General features: G+C 36.7%; 1 protein-coding gene across 12 annotated transcripts in view; it reads right to left on the minus strand.

The window, feature by feature from the left end:
* The window catches only part of CEP170 (centrosomal protein 170), a 168,750-nt gene that overhangs the window by 9,037 nt on the left and 132,577 nt on the right, over positions 1–27,136 (minus strand). For 8 of the 12 annotated variants that reach the window (XM_075531099.1, XM_075531135.1, XM_075531075.1 and 5 more), the window contains 3 exons: positions 16,063–16,240; positions 12,369–12,539; positions 6,143–6,231 (listed from right to left, as the gene is read on the minus strand). In XM_075531099.1, the coding sequence (XP_075387214.1) occupies positions 6,143–6,231; positions 12,369–12,539; positions 16,063–16,240 (438 nt within the window). The remainder of the gene's footprint in view (positions 1–6,142; positions 6,232–12,368; positions 12,540–16,062; positions 16,241–27,136) is intronic. The other 4 variants (XM_075531083.1, XM_075531143.1, XM_075531153.1 and 1 more) reach the window with 2 other exon arrangements.

A 27,136-nucleotide genomic window follows, 5' to 3' on the forward strand; every position in this document is an offset into this window, starting at 1 on the left:
TAAGTTAAACCATCCTTGCAAATCTGATATGATTCCCACTTGGTCATGTTTTATTACTTTTTCATTATGCTATTGGATACTGTTTGCTAATATGTGGTTGAAAAAATTTACATCAATGTACATGAGGAATATTTTAAACAATTTTCTTTTTCAGCAATGTCTTTTTCTGGCGATATTGGGAATGTTTGCTTTGAAGGATTTGTTCAGGTGTAGTCAACCCTTTTCTGTGTTCTGAGATAGTTTGAAGAGAATTGGTATCAGCTCTTCACTGACTGTCTGGTAAAGTCCTCTAGAGAATTTGTCTGGGCCAGTAATATTTTTGGTTGGGAGTTATTTTTATGACCTGTTCAGTTTCTTCTTTTGAGATGTGACCATTCAAATGTTCTATCTCAAATTGTATGTTGCTTGCATAAGCTATGTTTGCATAAATTTGTCCATTCTTCTAGGTTTTCACATTTGTTGGAAGACAGAGTTTTAGTGTTCCATTATATTATGCTTTTGTATTTAACAGTTTCTGCTGTGAGATTACCTATTTCACTTCTGATTTGTGTGATTTGCACCTCCTTTTCCTTTGTTGAATTTGCCAGTGGTTTGTCATCTTATTTTGGACCAGTCTTTGGAGCAGGACATCAAATTAGGCACAGTAGAGGGGCAGGGAAAGAGAGTACGGCCCTCCACAAGAAGCACTGACAGAGTGGCTGCAACAATGAGCCCTAACATAACAACAATGGTGAGGATGGCGCAGTGTTTCACTCTGTTGTACACAAGGTCACTGTGGTAGCTATATAATCTGGTGTCAACTTGTGGAGGGGTGGAGTTTAGCCTGTCAATCAGGTTGCAGCTTGATGACCTTATTTGGAGGTGCTACGGAGATAAATAGATCACTGGAGGTGGGAAAGATAAACTCTCTGCTTTGTCTTCTTTCTGACAAGATGCTCACTCCCTGGAAGACATTCCTGTTGACAAGACACAGGGAGCTTAAGCTAGTGCCCTGGAACAGCCACGTGGAGACCCCTGCCAGCAGAGATGCTTTCACCACCACTGGATCCACAAGACTTTCCACCCACTGGCCTGTGCTCTTCCTGCATTTGGTGTCATTGGATGGGTGCTTGAGTCTAAAGAGAAGTTTATGGTCTAGAATCGGACATATGGCTAATTTCGGACTTATGGACTGGGTTTGGACCGGGCTGGAATGTTTTCTCAATATATAACTGCTCTTGTATATAAAGCTTTCTTATACACGAGTGTCCATGAGTTTATTTCTCTAGTCAACCCAGACCAACACAGTCGCTATCAGTCAGAACCAACTTGATGGTACACCTAACAGTAATTTTTTGCTGTTATTTTCCTAATTGTTGGAAATTCTAAGTTAAGGTGTTGATTTGAGTTATTTCTTCTTTGTTGATGTGTTATTTATTGCTATAAAATTTCCTGTGAATACTGTTTTGACTGTGTTCCAAAGACTTTGACATTTGTGTTTTCCTTCTTTATTTGATTCTAGCAACTTTCTTATGTTATCATCAAGTAATCCTTCCTCTAAGAATTCTTTGCTCTTCAATTTACACGATATCACAACAGCAGGTTGGGCATCCCCAAAATGTTTTCAATGTTCAAATCCTTTTAAAAAGTTATTTTTCCTGGAGTTTTAGGAACAAAAATAAGCCTTAAGGAGTAAGATTAGAGCTGGGGGTGGGGAGAATGAGATAATGTTTTAGGAATTCTCTTAAGATGGCCCTCATTATAGGTCCATTATTGTGATGAAAAAAAATCTTTTGATGGAATTTTCCTAATCAATGCAATTTTCAAATTTTCTTAAAATTTTGGGAAGCTACTGTTTTGACTAAGACAAAGATATTAATGAGAAAACTTGTCCATAGCCATCCACCGATCACATAGACATTTTATTTGGAATGAACCCATCATATGCGTGAATTGGAATCCTAATGGCCATATTTTCTGACTTACCATCATATATCATCATTCAACCACATTGGCTTTTTGAGCCAAACCTGAGGTGTGACCCTGCTAAAAACAAAAGCCAGGTAACTGGGCACTAAAGCTTTTTAAAAGAATTCAACTACTTAATTATCATTAAAAAATGTTTTCTAGCAAATTTTAGTTGGGCATTACACTAGGGAATGGTGGTTCGCACCTGGCTCTGGTTATCTGATGTATGTCATAGTACAGGAGAGTTCTCTTTTATATGTAAGAATAGTATGATATCAACAAACTTGAAAGTGATGTGGTCATAGATGAAATACATATGATATGTATATATACACATATATCCATATGATACCTTGCTGAAGATGGTTTTAGAGTACTTATTAATTAACCAATGGATATATTAGATTAAAAGCAACGGATTAATTTATAAGTCCAATCCAACTTTATACAATGTATTATTTATGAAGAATGTATCGGCGTCTAAACCAACTAAAAACTTGAAATGCACCTTATTATCTAATTCTCAACATAAAAGATACAAGTAAAATGAAATTAAGATAACTTACAGTTAAATAGAATAAACAGTTAAGTTTAGCACATGTTTATTGGCTCAATGAATGGGCTAGAATATAGATTCCCCAAGATCAGGGATACCTGTTTTGTTCAATGTTTAAATAATATAGCTTTTAAAGTTATTTATATGTAGAAGATACTCCTTATGAGAGGCTAATACACAACTGCATTTCACTAGGAGAGAATTCTCTATATTAGCTAGTTCTGGTATTGCAGTGGTTGCAGTATTTGGCTACTAACTAAAACATTGCTGGTTCAAACCCACCAGCCACGCTGTAGGCAAAAGATGTGGCAGTCTGCTTCCATGAAGATTTATAGCCTTGGAAATCCTATACTATTGAATAGCAGTGGGTTTTGGGGTGGGTCTACATATTTTACTGACACTTTTCTGGAAAAAAAATATAATTAAGCAAAAAAGACAAAGTGAAATATGTTACATGTACACATATGTATCATGTAGTATATGCATCACGTACTGTTTTTCCTTTAAAAACAAAGAGAAAAAAGGAAAAGACAGATGGAATGTAATTTTTAACATACTAAGTTGTAGATTAAAATTTTACTAAAAGACAATGAGGTAAGCAGTACATCTGGATACATTTTTAAGGACGATACGGAAAAGGGTTAAAGGAGGCACAACCCACTTAACATGCCAAGTAAAACGTCAGCCTTCCATATTTGATTGGAAGATAAATCGAGTTTCTTTTATATCAAACTTGAAACATATTTTCTTAAAATGGCTGTTCTTTTAGAATATATTAAATCTATTTTTTAAAGAAATTTAAAAAATAATTTTGAAAACAATTATCATGGCTTCTAAAACAAATGAGTTCTCTGACACTAGAAAATCGGCCTTATAATTCATTAGAAACACTGTTTAATAAGCTTTCACTTGTATTCATCAAATACCGACAGACTACCTTATGTGAACATAAAAGCAATATAGAATACTGTAATTCACACAGCATGTTCAGACATTGGCACTGTTATAGTGTTAAGAAATGAATTAAGCATCAATATATTTATATGGAGCTTTTAGACAATGTCTGTGCTTTAAATTATTAATGAATTTACAGTTGTAAAATAATACTGGATAATTTACTTTGAAGTTAACATTTTCCAAGGAAAACACATTGATTCCACCTGTAGAAATTTAATTTTGAAAAAAAAGCAAACAGGTATTTCATTTAAAACATAAAAGACATTATTATGCATACATATTAAAGTATGTGTATATGTATATATATTAGAAATAATTTTTCCTCCTCACAATAATCCTGTTGTGGAAACCAGTGTTTCCCAAAGTGGGTGGCACTGTCCCTTGGGGTTGGAGACTGGAAAGAATGACCCAGGGTGCTGCTAAAGCAGATACATAGCTACACACTATCCTGGATGGGACAAAGGGCAAAAGTTTTTAATGGCCAAAGGGGGGAAGGGTTTGAATAACATTTTTCTGATCAGGAGGCAGTAGGGCAAATAAGTTTGGGAATCTATGATATAAAAAAGTTAAAGTATGCTAATTCCTGTGCACCATCGGTTCCTAAACTTATTTGGCCTACCACCCCCTTTTCAGGAAGATAAACAAGAATTACTCAGTTCCCTTCAGGCAACTAAAAACTTTTGTACTATAGTCCACAATGTGGAATAAAGTGTAGGTATCTGTTGCAGCCCTCCCCCTGGATTGGTCCAGCATCCCCCAGGGGGCAGTATCACCATTCTGGGAACTAACTGCTGAAGATGACGAAATTGGGGCTCAGAGCCAACAGGTAACAGTTTAATGTCACATGATAAAGGACAGCGGTGAAACCTACCCTCAAGTTTTCTGCCTGCTATTTTACTCCTCTATCCTTTGCACTTCTGAAGAGTCTCTTTTTTTCCATTCTCAACTCTTCAACAATTCTACTTTCTCTAGCCTTCTTATTTAAAAATAGATTTATTAGCCCATACTCCAGAAGTACCATTCAATATTTTAGTCATATCAAGCAGTGCTGTAAAATCGCCACCACAGTCATTTTCAAAAAATTTTCTTTCTTCCTTGTACTTCTTGATAGCGGTTGCCTATTCCCTTCTCCCTCTCCTACTGTACTTTTTAGAGCCAACCGAGCTGGGCTTCATATGCCGAAAACACAGACGGATAAGTAACGGCATCAAGAATGCAACAGCAGAGATAAAGCCCCATCTGGGAAAAACAAAAAAAATCACCCCCCCCCCAAAATATCCAAAGGGAGATCAAATAAGGTTTTAACCATTCAAGCCACGTTGATCATTTTAATCAACTATAGTCCTCTCTCCAAAAACCAAGATTAGCCCCATTTCTAATGACTTTTGTAGCTGCAGAGTATAAAGAAACAATGCTATTTCTTCACCCATTTAGTTCAACAAATATTTAAGAAGTACACAATTCCTAAAGATTACTGGTGGCACTGTAGGTTATATAATGGGCTGCTAATCACCGGTCAACATTTTAAACTGACCGGCTACCCCAAAGGAGAAAGATGAGGCCGTCAGTTCTAGTAAAAATTTACTCTCTGAAACTTGGGATAGGGTTGTGAGCTATGAGTCTAATCACCTTGATGGCAGTGATACGTATTTCATAACAGGGAACAAAGGAATACAATGTTCTAAATTCTATTTGCCAGTATTTTGCTAAAGACGTTTGCATTGAAGTTCATTAGAGTATCAGTCTAAAGTTCTCAATTCTTATGGGACCATTGCCAACTTTAGGTATCAGTGTAACACTAGCTCCATAGGAGTTCTGGAGTTTGCCGTCTTTTTCTCTGCTCTGGAAGAGTTTGTGTAGGATCGGTGTCAGTTCTTTCCTGAATGCTTGGTAGAATTCTCCTGTGAAGCAGTCTGGTCCACGGGATTTTTGTGTTGCTAATCCCTTGATAAACTTGTCTGTGTCTATTGGCATAGGTGTGTTGAGGTTCTTGGTGTCCACTTAGGCTAATCTAGGGAGGGATTGTTTTTCCAAGTATTTGTCCATGTCTTCCAAGTTATTGAATTCACAAAGTTCAAAATTACATAGTCCCTATTCATAAGAATTCAGTCTAGTGAAGGTATCAGATACTGGAAAAATTGTTATAATCCAATATAAAGGTATTAAAAATATGGAACTAAAACTACACCACCCATAGTGTTTTAGTTTTCAAGAGTTCACACATTATTCCAATTACTGATGAAGAAGATGAAACTAAAGTTTGAGGTTTCATTAAAGAAACCTCAAAAATCTGTTAATTTAAAATTTGTACTATATTTTTTGAAGAGTAAAAGAAAAGTATCTGTTTGGACAAATTTTCTTGATACAAATGAACTATGGAATTGTGTGTCTTGTGGATTATATGCCAATAAAACTGTTCAAATATTCTTTTTGCTAATAAAACTCACCTAAGTGATTATAATTGTTTAATTCTTTATTATAAATCTAATTATCTAGAAATTTTTTATCCTCTTCATAGCTATTACTTAAATTCAAGATGTAAGGAACATGGAAATAGTAAGACTGAGTGAGTACCACTGATTTTATTAGTTCTTAACAGCTATCGTAGTAGTTGTGGGAAAAAAAGTTGAACAAGTGGTGAGTACCAATTTAATTTAAAATGTTTGTGGAACACAACAGTACCTTATCTTTCCAGCTGTTTTATCTATAGATTGTCTTATTTTCTTGGAGAATTGAAAGACAGATGACAGCAGCAAATTATCTCCCATGACCTGAAACATCCAAAAAAAAAAAAAAAGAATTAAAACATTACCACTGTATTATATAACCTTAATTATTTACAATGCTTTTAACATTAATGATAATTTTCTTAAAATACAATTAGAATATTGTACCTATGCTGAGAGAAATAAATATTAATAACCTACGGGTTATTGTAAAGCTTTAAAAATTATGTTGATAATAGTCTTTTAAAAAAATCAATTTCATTCTATTTTCAATTACTATCTAACCCAGTCTCTTATCGTTCAATTAAAATAATCATAAAGGAATAGTGTAGTTTAGAGTATTATATTATTTATCCTTTCATTGAATATTATGAATACGCAATCCATAAAGAATAATACAATCCAGAGAAATCAGCAAATAATTTAAGATATGCACAATTTTTTTTCTCAAAAGGATATATTTGGTGATGGTCATCCCAGTGTCACGTGGGTAAAAACCTGGTCTTTGTCACAACTATTCAACTCTCCCACTACAGCAGCAGTTCTCAACCTGTGGGTCACGACCCCTTTGGGGTCGCCCGATACATAAAAGTAGCAAAATTAGTTATGAAGTAGCAACAAAAACAATGTTGTGGTTGGGGGGTCACCACAACATGAGGAACTGTATGAAAGGGTGGCAGCATTAGGAAGGTTGAGAGCAACTTCTCTGCAGTATTAAAGCAGCCATAGGCAACACGCAACAAAAGAACAAGATTACATTCTGAGAAAACTTTATTTACAAGAGCAGGTGGCAAACTGGAATCAGTCTGTGGTGGTGCATTATGTATGCCAACACCTGGGCTCAAGCATAAAAGGTATAACTAGAGTAATATGTTAGAACAGACCCTACATTCTGAGCTAGAGATGAGGTCCAAAATCAGCTCATATTGTCAGAACTCTTTTCATCCTATCTGCTATTAACAGACACATTTTCAATAAACTTCTTTTTCCTGACTCATTATCTCACGTCTTAAGATCTTGTCTCCCTTCAGCATCTGTAGGTCCAGAATGACTTGGAGATCCCTATGTGTCTTGGTGTTAATCTTCCCTTGGATCCGGCAAGTTCCTAGTCTAGGGACCTGGTCCAAATGCGGCCTCCAGCTCCAGTCGTTTCCTTTTTGGTAGCAGCAGGTCTCTCTCTGCTTGCTGCTCCTTTTATTTCTTGTAGGATAAAAAGAAACGCTCCTTACATGGGACCAGGGCTGTAACCAGATTAAGGACATTACATCCCTCCATTGATCACATCACGAGGGAGCTTTACATAATGGTGAAACCACTGAGAATCATGGCCCAGCAACTTGACCCTTACTGGGAGAGAAAAGACAACCTAGGAGAGTCACTTTCATTTTTTCCTACTCTGGTTCATGACATACACACAATGATATAACCCTGGGTCATTTGTTTTCTTTCCTTTTTATAATGCCATAACCCCCCATGAATCTACCACACAGAACAAAGGTAAAGCTTAACCATAATCGGTATGGCAGCGTAGATACTGGTAAAAATTATTCACTCCCTCCACTAACAAGCGGTGTGTTCCAGCCAGCAGAATGCTGTCAGCTATGACACAAAACAAGACGTGTAAAGAGCTTGCCTAGTGGAGTTTGTGCTCTTGTGCTTCAAAAATGACAAAAACAAATCCGTTTGCCCACTGGTACAAGAGAACACAGTAAATGTAGACCTAGCTGCAATTTTGAAATGTCCAGCTAAGTTATCTAATTGAACCTGCCGTGAGTGATAAGAAAGTACTTATTGCTTGATGTGATGGAGATTTTTGTGGTTGTTACAGGTTTACTATGAGGCACAATCAATTCAGTGGCAGTGAGTTTGCTTTTTTTGTGCAGAAATACTTGACTGATAGTCTTTATCTATAATTTCCTCCATCCCATCTGCCTGTGTCTTCCCAATGCAGGATAAGTATTATATTGTGCAGTAGAATATTGCCATGAGGCAGAGGTCAGATATGCCTCCATGCTGCATCTTTCTTTTACCCTATTCCAACACTAACTGTTCCTCTCACAGTACTCTATAGACAATACTCACAATTAAGGAGGTTAAGGAAGTAAATACCATATATACTCGTGTATAAGCTGTTTTTCCAGCACATTTTTAATGAAGTTTTTGTGGTAAAATTAGGTGCATTGGTTGATATTCGGGTCAGCTTATACTCGAGTATATACGGTAGACCCACAAACCAGGTTTGGAAAACATTAAAGATGCAGTCATTGGTCCATTGCAACAGCTCACTTCAGCCAGTAGCCATCTCTCTCTTTAGTCCTCAGTCTCACAGCCACGTGGTCCCTTGGCCTCTGCGGGACATGAAGTCAGCTCACAGCCTCAGTTTCCACACTGCTACTCTGTTCTGTGGTCCCATGGCCTTCTTGACTTGGACTCTGCTGCCTCCAGCTTCGGGCACTTCAGAGTTCTTAAACATGCACTGGGAGATTTTCTTCCAATGCTCTTGGGATTTCTCTCTCTGTTTCTAATTTTGAGGGTTCCTATATGGAGGTGTGGTTATAGTCTTTTAGCAGTCCATACCCCCAAGGAAAGCAGGGTGTGACTTAAGTCACACACTCAAGTAAAGTAGACTAAGGATAATCCCACCTTAATCTTGTTGCACAGAACTCCCTCCAATGTGATTGTCACCAAGGACAGAAAGGCCAGACTTTATAATACACCACTTATGGACTGTGCCATAAGGAATTAAAGCTAGTAGGGCCATATTAAGTAACTGATTATATCTCATCTTGAACCACTCTTGCTTTCTAACTTAATTAGCTATTCTTTTGTTTTAAGTATGTATGCTTATTTTCATTTTTCTTTTAGATTTAGGAATGAGAATCATGCTGCATGATGGAACTTAAGAAAGTGTGTGAAAAAATTCCATTATCTGTTCATTTCATTTTCCCACAAACTTTCTGATATCCCCAAATATATAGTTTTTGAGACTTAAACTTTTTTGCTTGGGTAGTACAAAATTGTGCTAAGATTCATCTACATAACTACATGTTGCTAGAGGTTCAATGTCCCAATAATTTTATAATGGTTCAGTTTGTGAGTATATCAGTTTACACCTCAACTTTCTGTTGACACTGTTTCCAGGTGTTTGTTATTGTGAATATTGCTGTTATAAATGTTCTCGTGCCTATGCCTTCTATTATGACTGTAAAAGGGTTTCTCCAGTGTTACAATAGGAGTAAAACTACTGGGTCATGCAGTATGTATTGTTTCAACTTTCAAAGTCTTTAAAACACTGTTTTGTGAGTTGGGTGAAGGGCTACAGGGCAGATCTTCAGTTTTACATTCAATGACTCCTATTCGTTGTTTCAAATCATCCACTGCAATATTCCTTTAATGTGTTTTAACACTTAGCCCACTTCCTCTATGTGCTCCCTGCCTCCCTTCCGCTTTCTTTCTAACTTTCTGAACCTTGTCCTTGGGTAAACAGTACCTTCTGCCCTTAAAGCAAAGGATTCTAACATGGGATAATTCAATTCTAAACCTGAATGGTGTCTGTGTGCCAGAGTTTTGGGGGTTCTACCAAACTCTGTCCTGCCAGTTATCAGTGTCTCTTTTGAGATTTTGTTCATTTTTCTCCTACTCTATTTAGAATTAAAAAAAAATCATTTTATTGGGGGAGGGATCTTACAGATCTTATCACAACCTACCCATCTATCCATTGTGTCAAACACATTCGTACATATGTTGCCCTCATCATTTTCAAAACATTTTCTTTCTACTTGAGCCTTTGGTATCAGCTCATTTTCCCCACCTTCCCCCACGAACCCTTGATAATTTATAATTTTCTTTTCATATCTTACATCTACCGCTGTCTTCCTTCACCTACTTTTCGTTAGTCCATCCCCCTGGGAGGGGGCTATATGTAGATCACTGTGATTGGTTCCCTCTTTCTCCTCTCACCTTCCCCGTATTTAAAATTTTCTGTGATCCCTTTCAGAACAATTGGTATGTAGGGGACACCATTAGATTATTCTTGGTTCAGGGCCTATGTGGTCAATAAGTCCTCTGTACTAATTGTTTCCATGTGTCTTTTAATTTTTACTATGCTGCTTTCTTCTGAATGAGAAAGGCCAAAAATTGCACCTTAGGTGGCCAATTATGAACTTTTAAGACTCTAGTCACTACGCAAACTCACCGAAGTAGGACGTGGAACATTGTCTTTGTGAATTACGTTAGACTAATTGACCTCGGTGTCCCTTGAGGCCAAGGTCTTGACCCCCTAAGCCCAGTGACTCATTCTCTCTAGGTGTTTGGCAATGTTCAAGATGTTTTCATAACTTTACCTTCAGTATGCTTCAGCACATCCATGGATATATGTGAAGTACAGGTAATACATACATATAAATATCCTCTGCCAAACCCATGGATATTTGTGGCACAATCCCACTTTCTAGCCACACTACAGGGATCACTTTAAGAGAAAACGTCCAATTGTTTTCCTATTTACCCTTCTACCAGCATCTTTAATTAGAGACCTTATGGTTCCACATCTTTGGCAGCAGCAATAGTTTGTGATTTTAATGTGTTGCAATTTGAATAGAAACAAAATAATGCTTTTGTAGTTTTGACATGCATTTCTCTGATCACTGAATTTTTCTTTAGGGTGATTTCTTTAAACACACGGTTTTCAAAGTTGTAAGAAAATTGCCCCAAATCTGAGTGATTAAAAGTAATGATGTAAGATTCCATACACTTCAATTACAAAGCACTGAAAACCTCATAATGAGAACTAAGACAAGTAGATAAGATGATTAATTCTGGAGGAGTAATTGCTATGTTAAAATTTTTTAAAAAATAAATCCTTTTTAGCATACTAGGAGATACCAACAATCCCACCACCTGGAATCCCCTTAACTTCCCAAAGCTATGTATTTAATTTTTTTTTATAAAACCTTATCACCTGTAAAGTACTCTCCATTACACTTAACACATTTGTCAAATCTGCGTGTTCCATTCTTGGAAACATTTCTCAAACTCATCTGTTTGGATGGCTGACAGCACCTCCCTCATTTTTTTCTTCATCTCTTCTACTTCGTCATATTGCTGTCCTGTCATGCCCCTCTTCATTAGCAGAAACAAAAAAAGGTCAGGTGAGTAAGGTGCGTGGAGGTAAGAGAGGATGCTTCTTTTTGCAAAAAACAGGCACACTGACATGGCTGTGTGAGCAGGTGTATTGTCATGTGGCAAAACCAGTCCCCCGTCTGACACAAATCTGGCCTTTTTGGTCACAACTGTTATGCTACTTTCTCATAACCTCTATCTAGAAAGCTGATTAACAGTATGACCTGGTGGAATGAATTCCAAATGTACTACATGTACACATTTCCGTCTGTTTGGGAAGGTGACCGATTTCCAGAATGAGGTTGGTCATCAATCGATATTTCATCTTTTTTAAAATAAGAAAACCAATTGTACACTTGAGTTTTCCCCCTAGCAGTGTCCTTGTAAGCTGTGTCAATAGCGCAACAGTTTCTGTGGTATTTTTCTGAATCAGGAAACAATATTTCACAGCCGCATGCTGTTCTCTTAAATCAGCCACCACAAAAAACGAGTTTCAAATGAACTGCTTTTATGAAAAAATTCACTGCAATCAGAGAGAACCATCCCAGGCAATGCCACTTGGGTGCACTATCTAGTACCTTGATGCTCGCCTAGCAGGAAAAATGCGTACTATGAACGTTTCTTTTTTTTTTTTTTTGGAGGGGGGTACCCCTTGTGCTCATACCATGCAATACTAGAGATTGCATGTACCTATATATTAAAAAATGAAGAAAGAAATAGAAAAGTACTGTCATGGTTAGAACAACTTAGTTATGAGAGAAGATTCTGCAAGTAAATTCCCTATTTTAAATTTTGACTTCATCATTTACTGTCATATTTTGACAATTTACTTTATCTTTTTGTACCTTAATTTGCTTATTTGTACAGAGTGCTGTAACTATCTTTTTTTTTTTCAACCAATTCCCCATAAAGCCTAAAATAACATGTTGATAGTGCTCTCTCTTTCAGTATGGAATCAGATGAATATATATAGATATTTTAAATTAACAAATAAATCACTTCTTAATCAGTAATCTCTTTCAGTAACTGTTTGTCATGACTTATACACTATGATGACTTACTTCATCTCTGCTCCATGTTCTCCGCCTTGTAATTGTTAAGTGATCAGGAGTCTCTGCTGGTTGAGATCTTGCTTCACCAGATCGACCGTTGTTTCCTTCTGGTGGTTTAGAATGAACTAATGGAGGGATTTTTCGGAAGTTGAGGCTTTCATCAAAAACACGATCAACCAACTAATGGAACAAAAGCAAAACCTTAGGAGAACAGAATGATTTTTCAAAAGTATAGATAATGGCATAATAATACTGATGACTAGACGTGTTATTATTAAATTCTCAAGTACTAATAGAAACATGACGCCTTCAATAAACCAATTACTTTTTCATTTAGTCTATAAAATTTATGCTCCTCTACATTGATTTTATTTTTATAATCTAAAATATGAGGGTAAATCAAAATGTATTGCTACTAGGGTTCCAGTTCATATATTCACAGGTTAATTCTCTACTAAATGTTTAAGCATGTCTGTGCAAGCAGTGGTTTGTAACAGATGAGGTTGATACATCTGTCTTAATCTCATTAGGACACCTTCAGAAAATTTTTTTAAAAAGATACTTCTTTTGTGCTAGGAAAAAAGATGATTTCAAGGTCAAGGCTAACATCAAAATTTAATGAAACTCAAGTGGACCTCTTCTCAAATCACTGAAGTGTTGCAACAAATTAATGGGAATGAAGCCCCACATAAAGCAACAGCTTCTTGATGGATCAAACATTTAAAGGAAGATCAGGAAAACCTGAAAAGATGAATTCACGGCAGAGACATCAGCTCAGAGGTGATGGTGATTTTAGAAAGGGGCAGGGTATTACATACTAGTAACCTTGATAGATCCTTCTAAGGACACAATATGATGGTGGGAGCTTCTTAATAAGTTGTTGAGAAAACCGAAAACTGTACTGGTGAGTAAAATGCCAGGAAAGTTGTAGATGAATTTTTCCTCATGACACATGGCCCATTCTCTAAGGGTAGCAAGGGCTGTCCATGTGAAGGAGAAACCCTACCCCATTCACCTTACAGTGCTAACCTGGCTCCTTCAGACATCTTATTGTTCCCTAGACTCAAAGGATCTTTAAAAGCAGAGGTTCTCAACCCTTTCACAGGTCTCTCTCACCCGTTTCACAACAGTAGCAAAATTACAGTTATGAAGTGGCAACGAAAATAATGTTATGGTTGGGGTCACCACGCCATGAGGAACTGTATCAAAGGGTCGCTGCATTAGGAAGGTTGAGAACCACTGTTTAAAAGGAACATTATTTGAGTCCCTTGAGGATGCTAAAACTGTCATTTGATGTGGTTAAATCGAAGAGTACAGGATTCTTTGGGAAGGGTCAACAAGATGGAAGCATCCCCTTCAGAAGTGTACGCACCTAGAAGGAGGGCATGTTGAAAAGGAACAGCTTCACATTTTGATGCCTTAAAGGTACCTAACAGGTTTAGCAATACTATTTGACTTAACCTTATATAACTATTTTAAATTAGATTCTTCCATGGATAGAAATATCCATCTTTGGAAACTAGATGGAGAAAGAAAAAAAAAATGAGCCATCATAGATGGACACTGAATTCATTGCCTTACCGATAAAATGTTTCTTTTTCTTTTACTTTCCTATCTTTTTTTTCTTTCTTATTTTCCTCCCCAAATCCAGGCACTAAATTTCTTCACAAGATAAACTGTAATTAAGTTTACAAAAGGAAAAAGTAATCTACAAAATACATAATTCAATCTCTGCCAGATAAGCTTTTAATAAAGCTGTAAAAATGATACATTTCTGTCCAAATTATATACTGCTATTTACAGTGGTAATTGTACCAACACAATACAAAGGAACTGGTTTTACTAAAGAGAAAATAAAACTATAGTATAATTAAAAATAAAAAGGGAAGATGAAAGTACATTCAATGAAATGGTTGAATAATTTCACTAAAGTCTAGTGAATGTATAATTATGCTATGTACAATTGTTAGGCAGCTGAGAAAATAATCTTTTAAATGTAGAAGAATTGTGTATGTCTTGCTACCGTGAAGAACCTTTTGTTTTTCATCAATAAAGATGATTTTATACATATTTGTAATGGATCAATGTGGTAACAAAACTACACAAAGAGATTGGCAAAACATTTACCAAATTAGATAGCAAATGAAAAAAAATTTAAATAAAACAGTGGTCATGAAAGAACTAGGCTTAAAAAAAAAAATCCTGTGATAAATAACAACGAAAGAACTATCTTAACAGGTTACCAGAATTTGTAAAAAGGATACTCGTTTTTGGCTATCATTCAGGACATTATTATTATATAAAATAAGGGAGTGGAATGGTCTATATCAGGGGCTGGTAAACACTAAGTAATAAAAATTTAAAGTTTTGCTGCCAAATAGCATTCTCTGTCTCAATTACTTATCGCTGAAGCACTGAAGCAATTATGTTGTTAGGTTCTGTCCAGTAAATTTGAACTTACAGCAACCTCATTTGTCATACATGACACGTGAGGGACTGGGTTCTGAAAAAAACTTTTTATTTAGGGATAGTAAAGTTCAAATTTCAAACAACTTTTATATCACAAATTATTTTTGTTTTGATTTTTTACAAAACATTTCAAAATGTAAGAACCATTTCCAGCTTTTGAGTCACAGAAACAAGTGATGGATTTAAATTGTTGACCCAGGAAACTCAGAGATTCTTTCAAACACTCAGCTTTTGCTTGCACTGGTGCTCCAAGTAAAGATGGCCAACTTGGCCGAAGACGACCATGCATTTGTATTCTAAGCTAAAAGCCACCACTTAAAGGAAATATTATGAGTATCCCTCAGAATTGTAAAACAGGAAATTCTGCTTTTACATGAGCAATAGTCTATACACATTAACTTAAGTTCCAAAGCTGACAAAAATATTTCAAAACTAAATAGGTGTGTGTGTGCATATGCAGATCGACCTTGTTTTACTGCGCTTTGCAGACAACGCATTTCTGCATCTTTTACTAATTAGCGGCTTTGTGGCAACCCTGCGTCAAATAACGCTAGCGGCATCATTTGTCCAACAGCATAAGCTCACTTTGCGTCTTTGTCACATTCTGGTAGCTCTTACCATATTCCTAGCGTCTTCACTACACTACTGCACACTGCACAGAATGCAGTGTAATGTACAAATAACTTTTACATGTCCTAGGAAACAAACAAACAAAAGACTTGTCTTCTTATTCAGTGGTCTAGAACAGAACCTGCAGTATTTCCATGGTACACTTCTTGTGTGGGAATACACTTCTTTTAATTTTCAAAGTTTATTTCTCTATATACGTGTATACATATATAATTCACTAATGGGATTATTTAAAGTGGAGAATATGGGATAATTATTTATTTACTATGAGAAATATAGCTACCTCTCTATGAAAATAGCTATTTAATTACAATTATTTTCATAGCCAAATTTTCTTATAGTAACTTGCCAATTTTACTTTTCAGGTATACTTTATATTCATATTTTAAGTGAAAGTATAGACCCATAAGAAGCAAAGTATTTATTTCAAATATTTTAAGTTTCCTTAAATTTTAGCCTTTACTAGTTTTGTTACACAAACAGAACAAAAAATTTTAAAGCAAAGTTGGAAAATGCAGTGCTTCATGCAAACAGGGAAGATGGGTATAACTAAAATAAACTAAGCGAAATGCTAAAAGCAAAAGAAATAAAGAAAAGAAAGAACCTTATGCATTTCTCCATGAAGATCTCCTACCTCTTCTCTAGTGTCTATGGCAGAGCCAGGGGTGGTGGCAGCAGTGCTTACTGTGGTACTAGGGGCAGTGCCTGATGAAGTCACTGAATCTATCTCTCCTGCTACATCGTTGATTTCCCGAGCAATGAGAGCAAGATCTTGGCTGATCCTGGGAATAATTTTAGAAAAGAAGTTTAATTCTTTTAAATAACAGCCTAGAAAAAAAATCATTTATGACAGAATCAGTTACACTGGTTTAATATCAAATTAGTTTTGTATGTAAAACTTAAAGAGTCTCTGGAAATGCTATTCATTGTTTTGATATTCAAAATCTTTCATAAATTAATGAAAAGAAATCCCAAATAATCTATAGCATACCACCTTGAGAAATATATAGTAAACAGCCTGAAATAGTGCTATGCCATATTCTAATATGTTATTAGTGTGACTATTAATATATGAAAGAGGTGTTAAAATATTAAGGTGGTGATTAGAATTCCAGGGGACAATGAATTTGAATGAGAAAGGAAAAATCACAATGCTAGATTTACCTTTAAGCAATGTTTATAATTTCTTTCAATTACAGACAATAAACCATACTAATAGTAGGAATACAGGTGAGTTTTACTATGAGTATTTCAAAACATCAATTATATGCATACCATCAAAATTATTGCTACCACCAAAAACAAAGGAGTAATATTTATAAGTTGTGAAAGAACCACATTATTAATATAGTTTTTAATATTTTGATAACTATTTAAATATAATTGAATTTCTTTGTAACTAAGTATTTTATATTTATACATTTAGGAACATTATTGTCAGTATCATGAGACTAAAAGTACCAAGAAAATTAGGATGTTATGCTATTATATGCTTCATAATATGCTTTGTAATAAACAATTAAGGCTCATCATGTTCTTGTGAGATAGGACTTTAGCTATTGATTTTTTCCAAGAAGTCAAATAACTTGCCAGTAGTTACACAACTTTCCCAGCAGTCACACAAAACTTAACCGATACTAAAACCATATCCCAAAGGTAGACCTAATTTCTATGAAGTCATTTGCGCTTTTTGGCCACATGAACAAAACAACAAAATAATTAGCAGTGATAATCAAAGAATAAAATAGGGGGGTAAAATCTAAAGAGAGTCAGTTATTGACATCTACTTTCCTCCTACAATTACTTTAATTCAAGGACACTTGAATTTCTCCATTTCTACTTCACATGAACCAAATTTACATTCATAGGAAGGCTTTGGAATGACAGAATATTTTTAAAAGCACATGTAAAAATTTCTGTAACCTTAAAATAAAGCTAAAGCCCAACAGGAACAATTTATGATCAATATATGGTAAAACCTGTAACAGCTGGCTCTCTGCACTATTGTCGTATTTTCCCAGGTCCTGCAAGTTTTCTGACTTTGATAGGGTACACACACACTTGCCACTTTTCTATGTCTCCTTTTAGTGGAAAATAATTGAATTTTCATTCTCTGGTAAGTTTCTTACTTACATAGGTTCCAGCTTTCATAGGTTTTCATGTATACAATTTATAGCAAGTCATAGATGATAATCCTCTTATTTACCAATACAAAAAGGCAGGAAGAAAACCAAGAAAGATTTCTAAGTCCTTACTCTGTACCCGGCACTGAGGACTACAACAGTGATGCTGGAATTCCAGGTCCTTGGCCTCATGGATTCAGAATAAATAAAATAAGCAAACCAAAATATAATAAGAACAATTATAATAAAATATAATTGAGCACCATTATAAAAAAATCTCTAGATTCATTACTTCATTTAATTCTCACAACTTTTTATTAAGCGTACATCATCTTGGTTTACAGATGAGAAACATGATACTTGTTAGATGTTGATTCTGACTCCTAGTGACTACACACACACACCACCCCGCCCCCAGAAGGAAACACTGCCTAGACCTGTGCCCGCCTCACAACTGTCCTGTTGGAGCCCATTGTTGCAGTCACTGTGTCCATCCATCTTGTCCAAGGGCCTTCATGTTTTTCAGTGCCCTGCCTGCTACTTTATCATGCGTGACACCCTTTCTCCAGGAACTGGTCACTCCTGACAGCATATCCAAAGTACACGAGACGAAGCCTGCCATCTATGCCTCTAAGGAGTAGCTTGGCTGTACTTCCTCCAGGACAGACCTACCTGTTCTTTTGATGATATATAGTACTTTAAATATTTTTCACCAACACCATAATGATTTCTTTTCCCAGGCTTCCTTATTCAAAGTGCCTATGTGGCAAATACCATGACATGGGTCAGGTGCACCTTAGTCCTTAGAGTACACTACACCTTTGCTTTTCACGACTCTAAAGAAGCCTTGTGCAGTATGGTTAAGAAAATACAATTCCAACACATACTTTTTCTGATTTTAAACCATGTTCTTTTCACACAACTGCCTCTTGATTCATTTTTAAGATATACATGAGCACAATAAAGTGTTTTGGAATTTCCATTTTTCTCAAGACTCCCCATAGTTTGTTATATTCCATACACTTGAAAACCTTAGCAGAATCAATGAAACCAAAGTAAACATCTTTCTGGTATTCTCTGCTTTCAGTCAAGATCCATCTGACATCAGCAATGATACCCTTGTTCCACATCCTCTTCTGATTTAGCCTGAACCTCTCGCAACTCCCTGTCAATGTACTGCTGCAAGTGCTGTAAGATGGTCAGCAAAATTTTACTTGCATGTGATATTAATGATCTTGTTCTATAATTTGCGCATTCTGTTGGATCACCTTTCTTTGGAATGGGTACATATATGGGTCTCTTCCAGTCAGTTGGCCCAGTAGCAGCTATCTTCCAAATTTCTTGGCAAAGCATGATGGGTGCTTCCAGTTTGTTGAAATATTTCAATTATTATTCCATCATACAGAAATTGATGTGGTCTTTTTTGGGGGAAGAAGGTAATAATAAGTGATATAACAAAATCTTTTTATCATATCTGTATCTCACGTTATAATGCATAAATATTTATATATGCATAAGGATAATGTAAAAACCTTGTTTTTGGCTAATGCTTTCAGAACTGCTTGAACTTCCTTCAGTACCGTGGTTCTTGATCATACGCTACCTCTTCAAGTGGTGGAATACTGACTTTGTGCATTTTTTCAATCTTTTGATGCATCTGTATCATTCAGAAATTTGTCTATATAATCTTTCAATATTGCAACTCAAGGCCTGACTTTTTTTCTTCGTGTCTTTCAGTTTAAGTTAGGCTGAGCATGTTCTTCTGATTTGGCTTTCTATGTCTTTGCACATTTCATGATAATATTTTACTTTTTCTTGAGCTTCCCTGTGAAATTTTCTCTTTAGCTCTCTGACATCACTATTTCTTCCATGTGCCTCAACTACTCTCAAATTAAGAGCAAGTTTCAGAGTCTCTTCTGACATCCACTCTGATCTTTTGTTTCTGTCCTATCTTTTTAATGACCTTTTGCTTTCTTCACGTTTGATGCTCTTGATGTCACTGCACAGCTCACTGAATGTTCAATGCATCCAATCTAGTCTTGGGATGTTCTCAAAATTCACATGGAATAGACAAGTTGTATTTTGGCGCTCATGGGCATGTCTTAATTTTATTCAGTTTCAACTTGAACTTACATATGAGAAATTGATGGTCTGGTTCCAGTCAGCCCCTGACCTGGCTTTAGCTGCTGATATTAAGCTTCTCTATCTATCGTCTCTTCCCACAGATGCAGTCAATTTGATTTCTGTAATTCTATCTGAAGAAGTCCATATGTATAGCCGTGTGTTGTTGAAAAAAAGTATTTGCTATGAAGAAGTATTAAGCAGACTTTGTAGCTGCTGCTATGGCTAATTATGCCAAGCCTAAAAGGAAATGTTTTAACTGCAGATAAGTCAGACATATTTTCAAAGAGACTCCTGACAATGCCAACCAATCAGCCAAGCAGCTAAAAGTGGCCCAAGGCTGGGGCCAATGTCAGGTTCAAGAGAACCCCGACTTTGACCCCACTGCAAAAATGGGCATCACTGGGCAAATCCATGCCACTCAAAGTTCAACAGTGAAGGGGTTCCATTGTTGAACACTTCCCAGCTGAGAAACAGGGAGCAGGGCATACTTCGAGCCCTGCCCAACAGTGCCTTACAACCAAATGGGTTCTGAGGTGTGACTGTGGAATTAAAGAATAAAGCACAACAGACACAGACTACCCAGCTTGGCAGACAATGCACTGAACCTCAGTCAGTCCTATCACTTAGTCCCGCCACCAGAGGGAGCGCAAAGATAGGTTTAACTAGGGAAGGTGTTTAGCTTACACCAGAACCACCAGCAGCTATTAGGACTGGTATGTGGGGACCACTGCCAAAAGAGAACAACAAAGAAGCCCTGGTGGTGTAGTGGTTATGTGTTGGACTGCAATCGACTTGTGGTCGGCAAGCCAAAAGGAACAACAGGGCTTTTTATTAGTCTGCATATTCCTCACCAGAATTCCATAGCAAAGAACAGGGAAGCAGACTTGGAAAAAATGGACAATGAGATCCTTCTCCAATTGAGTTCACTTCCAAAAATAACCACCCTGGAGTAGGATATTCAAATTTTTAATTGACACTGCTATTGTAAGGCCTGCACCTATGAAACTATCCTGGAAGTCAAACAACCCAATATGGATAGAACAGTGGTCCCTTTAATAAAGAAAAACAGGCAGGCTCTCCATGAGTAGCTGAGAGGTCATACTGAAGAGTCTCAGCACTTGGAATTCTCCTGTATTTGTACTTAGAAAGCTACCAGGCAAATGGAGGAGGCTGATAGACCTGAGAGCAGTCAATTCTATCAGATAGCTCATAGGAAGCCTCCTTCCAACCAGGGCTTCCCTTACCTAGCAGGATTCCAAAAGATTGGGCTCTCATCATCAGAGATTTGAAGAATTGTTTTCACATTATCCACTTAGAGCCTGCTGATTATGTAAGGTTTGCATTCACCGTCCCTGAATCAAACCAAAAAGCTCCTAAAAGGTACCACCTACAAACTTTGACTCAGGACATGGTGAATTGCGCCACCATGCGTCCAGTTTTAAAAATTAGATTTAAAATTAAATTTAGAACAACATAGAAAGCACTTCTCCGAAGCTTATGTCATCCCCTACATAGATATTTTAAAAGTTGCACCTGATAATGAAATGCTGCAACAAACACGTATGCAGAGAGATGAAAACCTCTCTCAGGCAGGATTAGTAATTGTTCCTATTAAAATTCAGACAACTAGCCCTTATACCTAGGGACAGTAGCAGACTGGACAACTATTAGACCTCAGAAATGTGACATTAGAATAGACCATCTAAAAACATTAAATGATTTTCAAAAGCAGAGATATATATTGACTCAGAGCTTTGCCGGGCATCTCTAAGCAGGAAGTCCAACACTTGCTTGACACATTAAAAGGGGCCCTGTGGCTAAACAGTCATAAAGAGCTCACTCCTTAGGCTCACTGCAAGTTATAATTTGTAGAATGCATCAGTTAAGGGGATATTTATCACTTTGATCCAGCTATAGTCATCACCTTGTCATTTTCCACATACCAGTCACTCCACCGCTACATTCCCCAAGAGGATAAGCCTCTATCGTGGCTACATTGAGGCAACACTGGCCTCAAAGTTGTTGGTCTTATTGGGCACAGAGTATAGATGATTAGCAGAGGCTGGCATCGCTGCCAACAACTGAGTGGCTATGATCCATCAATAATAATCTTGGCTTACTCCCAGCTCAGATAAAAACTCTTGGAAATTTCAGATAGCGTTAGCTCAATTTGGGGGAAATTAGATTGTTAGTAGGAAGGTTCTGGGAGTTCCTAAAATGAACACCATGGATCATTACAAAGGTTCACCCTCAAGTCACTTGAAGGAGCACCACTTATTTCACAGATGGTTCAAGTAATGGCACTGCTGCCTCCTGGGGCCCCTCTTCTCAATCCTTTCAAACTTGCTATACCTATGCTCAGAAGACAGAAATATTCATAATCATTCTATTGTTCAAAAATGTAAAATGCCTACTAATATAATCAGCATCTCAGTAGATGCAGTGCAAATGTGCTCTTTCATTGAGACAGGAAAACTAAAATCAGATCCACACTCTGACATTGGTAAGTTATTTATCACCTGCTGACTCAAAGTCCCACCTCCACTCAGTCTTCATCAGGCTCACATCCAATTGCCAGGGCCAACTGCTATAGGAACTACTAATGAAGACATGTTAACTCAAAAAGCACTCCCTGCTCTTACACCACCAAAGACAGAACATAATAATTTACACAATAATGCTGCTGGCCTATGGCATAGGTATCATCTAACGTGGTCCAAATCATCATAGAATGGACTCTCAGCAAACCTCACTTAAGAGGGACCTGATGGAATTAATCCATGAGGACAGCAGTCAAATGCACTCTGGCAAATGGATGTCACTCACTTACCCTCATTTGGATACATACGAGCTGTGCATGTTACTATAGATATTTTCTTAGGATTTTTTTATGGGCTTCAGTCACGACTGGCAAGTCCACAAAGGATGTCAGCAGCCATTTACTGTCTTGTTTTGCTCTAATGGGCACTCCAACACATCTGAATATGGACAATGGCCCTGTTTCCACTAGCAAACTATTTCCCAATTTTTGTCAAGATTGGAATATTCATCACATAACACTCATTCCCTCCAACTCTCAGGGAAAGGCCCTCTTTGAATGGGCACAGGGCATTCTAAAATCTCAATTACTAAAGCAGAAGGGAGAGACAAAAGGCAATACATTACATGACAAACTTAATTTAGCTTAATTAACTCTAATTTCCCCCCCCCCCCTTACAAATGTTTTAACATAAGTAAGCCAGAGAAACATTTTTTCTACCCTTCCAGGGAAAGATGATCCAGAAAAGATCTGGTGGAAGAACAGTGGAGTCTGGAAGCCAGGATTACTAATTTCTAGGAGCCGAATATTATGATCACATTTCAGATGGCAGAAAAAACAGATGGATTTACCTTTGGGGGAGTGTTACCCTGTGTGGAGAAAAATGAAGAACAGGGAGCAGAAGAGAAAACATCACAATCCTCTCTAAGACTGATGCTTTCCCCAAGGATACCAACTGCCTATAAGCAGGGTTATGTGCACGGGGTTTTTGCAGGAGAAAGAGAGTGATGGATCCCTCTTCAGCAGATGCGACCTTGGAATCAGCAGCAGCTGACAGTGAGTTGGAAAGAGAACCCAGAGACCTCATTCCTGTTGCACGTGCCAGCAAAAAACGTCAAAAGAACCTTGCAGATTCATGAGAATGGCAATTGGTGCCTTTCTGAGCCTTACAAATACTTCTATACCATTGCTGCTGCTGCCGGAAGGGCATTCCAGGCCTCCATGTAAACTGAACATTCTATGCAAAAATGACCCAACATTCTATGCTGCAAACTGTTCATTTGCTAGAAGATCAAAATTATGCACTTATAACATCAATTGATGCTAAAATGAACTAGAGCATTGAAAAAATTATGTAACCTCTATCTATATACTGTACCCTTCCTTAACTGGGCTTTAATTAGAAACCATTTGCAGGGGTTTAAGGGCAATATCTCATTAGATATCAAACAGCTAAAAGAGGAGATTTTCAATACACTTAAGGATGGTTTAAAAACAACCCCTATTTCTGACGTGATTAAACAATCGGTGGATGGGCTGGGGGAGCTTGACCCACAAACCTGTGTTCAAAGAATCTCGCATAGCTTAAGTTCTGGTCTGATTGTATTACTTATTGTCATTATTTTTGCCTTGCAGTCAGAAGGCTTCCAATGTGTTGAGAAAAACAATGTTGCCTGTGTGGTCCTTTAAAATTTAAAACAAAAAACAAAAGGGGGAAATGTGGGAAACTGAGACCAGGAAGAGAGTGTATGTTGGACCTTACAAACTAGCATGCTCTGAAAGAAACATTTCAATGGCACAATGGGATATTTATTACTGCACTGAAAAAAATGTTAAATGTTTTCTATTTCAAATGGTAATTGTATAATGCAATCTTCCGGCGTTAACTTCTGGGGTTAATTAATTTTATTTATTCATCTATGAAAATGATACCTTAGCTTGTTTACACTAATAGTCATAAAACCAGGATATTCAGTTAAAATTCCTAATGTAAGGAATTTATGGCATAGTGAATTACACACCAGCTGCTCTGGGGGAGTAAGATATGGTTGTCCTATTCCTATAAAAATGCACAGCCATGGGAATCTTGGGGACCAATTACACTCTGTCCTATTGACTTGATGGCAATGGATGGGAATAACAAAAAAACTGAAGCATGATCTATACATATATATATATGAAAGTTTCTTCCTCACGCTGAAAGAGCACATGCACTATGCTTTTTGTAGACTTTATATTCCTGATGGATCAAGTTTATCTGCTTTGAGTTTAAGTGGAGGTACATAATTACTGCATGCAAATTTAAAGAGTTCTGATTAAATGGCACAGCCCTAAATTAAAAATAGAAAGGAAAAAAAGCCAAAATACAAAAGTATGACCTATGATTGATTTATTTAAATTTTTTAATACATCATTTTAATGGGGGCTCGTACAACTCTTATCACAAACCATACATTAATCCATTGTGTCAAGCACATTTGTATATTTGTTGCCATCATCAGATTCAACATATTTTCTTTCTACTTGAGTCCTTGGTATCTATGAGTCTTTTAATAAAGTATCTTCAGCATGTGTTTCTCTTAAGTGATGGCTAACGGTAAACTTTTTAAAGAAAGAAAATTATCTCACTCTTATAGTTTGTGATGCATAGACATTTACAACTAAATTTCCTCATGTTAAGCAAGCTTATCAGTCTGAGGGAATGTAAGTCATAAATATTACCTATGCTTCCTCCCATGTTTTCTAGCTTTCCTTCTTCCAACCCCATCCTTTCTCCTCGTTAAAAAGAACAACTTTGGCTTTGAGATAAAATGGCTGATAAATATGTCTTGAACACCTAAAATCTCAAAGGCAAATTTTATTGTTTTGTTACTAGAGCAGTACTACAAATAAACTGGAGGCAAAAAATCATTACAGAGTAAAGTCTGGCCTTTGATTCTTGGTACAGATAGTGATAATGCATAATCACCAAATGAAACCCAGTAGAAAATGTGCACCCCAATACGCCTTCCTCTTTGTATTAACACCGTTCTATTTGGGCGAAGGGACTGAGTTTGGCTTAGACTGAGACTACAATTGTTGGTCTTTCTAGTGTAGGGTAAAATTTGAGAGGGGAGCGTCTGAAAGCTGTAGTTCCTGAGACACCATTTGCCCTTGCGCAGGCAGACATCTCCTTTCCTTCATGTTTTAGATGTTGTTAGGTGCCACTGAGTTCATTGTGACTGTCCTGTGCACAACAGGACAAAACACTATCCAGTCCTATGCCATCCTCACAATTGTTCCAGCCACTGTGTCAATCCATCTCCTTAAGAGCCTTCACTGCCCCTCTACTTTCCCACGGAAACGAGAGCAGAGGAAGACCTGCTATTGACACTGCCCAGCAGAAGAAAAGGCGTCAAGATTCTCTCACTACAGGCATTTGGTGAGCCTATAATGACCCATAATCCCAAAGAACATACACGCTCCCCTTCTAACTCAAAGAACTGATAGAAAATGCTTCCACAATTACTTTCAATAAAAAAGTATTCGTATGGTACACCAAAAATGTTTTAAGCAGTAAAATGAAAACAGAACCAAAAAGCCCACTGGCATCACATTCTGACTCATAGGAACCGTAAGACAGAGTTGGACTTTCTAATAGTGTTTCCATGGCTGGAAATCTTTACCAAAGCAGACTGCCACATCTTTCTCCAAGAGTGGCTGGTGGATTTGAACCACACACATTTTGGTCAGCAAGAGAATACATTGTATGTTGTATCCCCAGAACTCAATTCACAGTGACTAGTCTTTTCAGGAGAAGCAAGCGTCATCCTTCTACCACCGAGTGGACGGCCCTCTGCTTAGCAGGCCAACTCATAACCCACTTCACCATCAGGGCTCTCTAATGGGAACAGAAGAACATTTTCTCCAATAAAAGCAGCCACAAGCGAGTAGTCATTAAAAATGAAAAAAAATAAACACTATATTAAACTAATGAATTGAGCCAGAAAATATACAATTCATAGAAGTTAATAGAGTGAAGAAAGAAAAAGAATACCTATCAAATGATGGCAAAAGTTTCTTTTTAAAAACATTTATAAGACTACTATATATAAAGCCCTTAATAATGTTACTGGGTATAAAATTCAAAGAGTAGTAAAGGTAGAAATAATTTTACTATGGTGGAAATTGTTGATTAGATGACATCTAAAACATGGTATGAAATAAACATCAGTTGCCATTGAATTGTTGACTCCTGGGAACCCCCACTAAGTCAACTCCTATTCATGACAATCCCAGGTCTATCAGAGCAGAACACAGGGTTTTTAATGGGTGAGGTTTTAGAAAACACCTCTGGGAACCTGAATTGCCAACCTTTCATGTAGTGTCTGAGTACTTAACTGCTTGCACTGTTCAAGTACAAAATATACACCATAATAAAATTTATTATCACACACATTTAAAAAAACAACTTAATTCCTATAGCACCTGTTTGAGCAAAACCTCTCCTCAATGTTCAACTATAATACTATAAATTAAAACCTTCACCTGTAACACACTTTGTTTTATATAATCTGATTTAATACTCAAAGTAAGTATATTGTAAGTAAAAATGTTGAATTACCAAATTTAATAAACTCATAAAATACTAGTAAAAATCTGCCTATCATAATTCTCCCCAGAAAACATTACAAGTAGTTTGTTATCTTTTTAGACTTCTAAAATAATGAATTTAACTCTGTAACTCTCAAAGTTTGGAGAGCTGTTACTGATTGCCTTTCAATACTTTTACTGACTCATCAGCATTCTCTACTAGAAATAAAAGGAGGAAAAAGACCAGAACAAACAAACAAACAAACAAAATACAATATGTTGATAGCACTGACATTCAAAAAAAAAGAAGAAAAAATGCT

The sequence above is a fragment of the Tenrec ecaudatus genome, chromosome 1 (assembly GCF_050624435.1).
Source record: "Tenrec ecaudatus isolate mTenEca1 chromosome 1, mTenEca1.hap1, whole genome shotgun sequence".
In the NCBI taxonomy this organism is placed as follows: domain Eukaryota; kingdom Metazoa; phylum Chordata; class Mammalia; order Afrosoricida; family Tenrecidae; genus Tenrec; species Tenrec ecaudatus.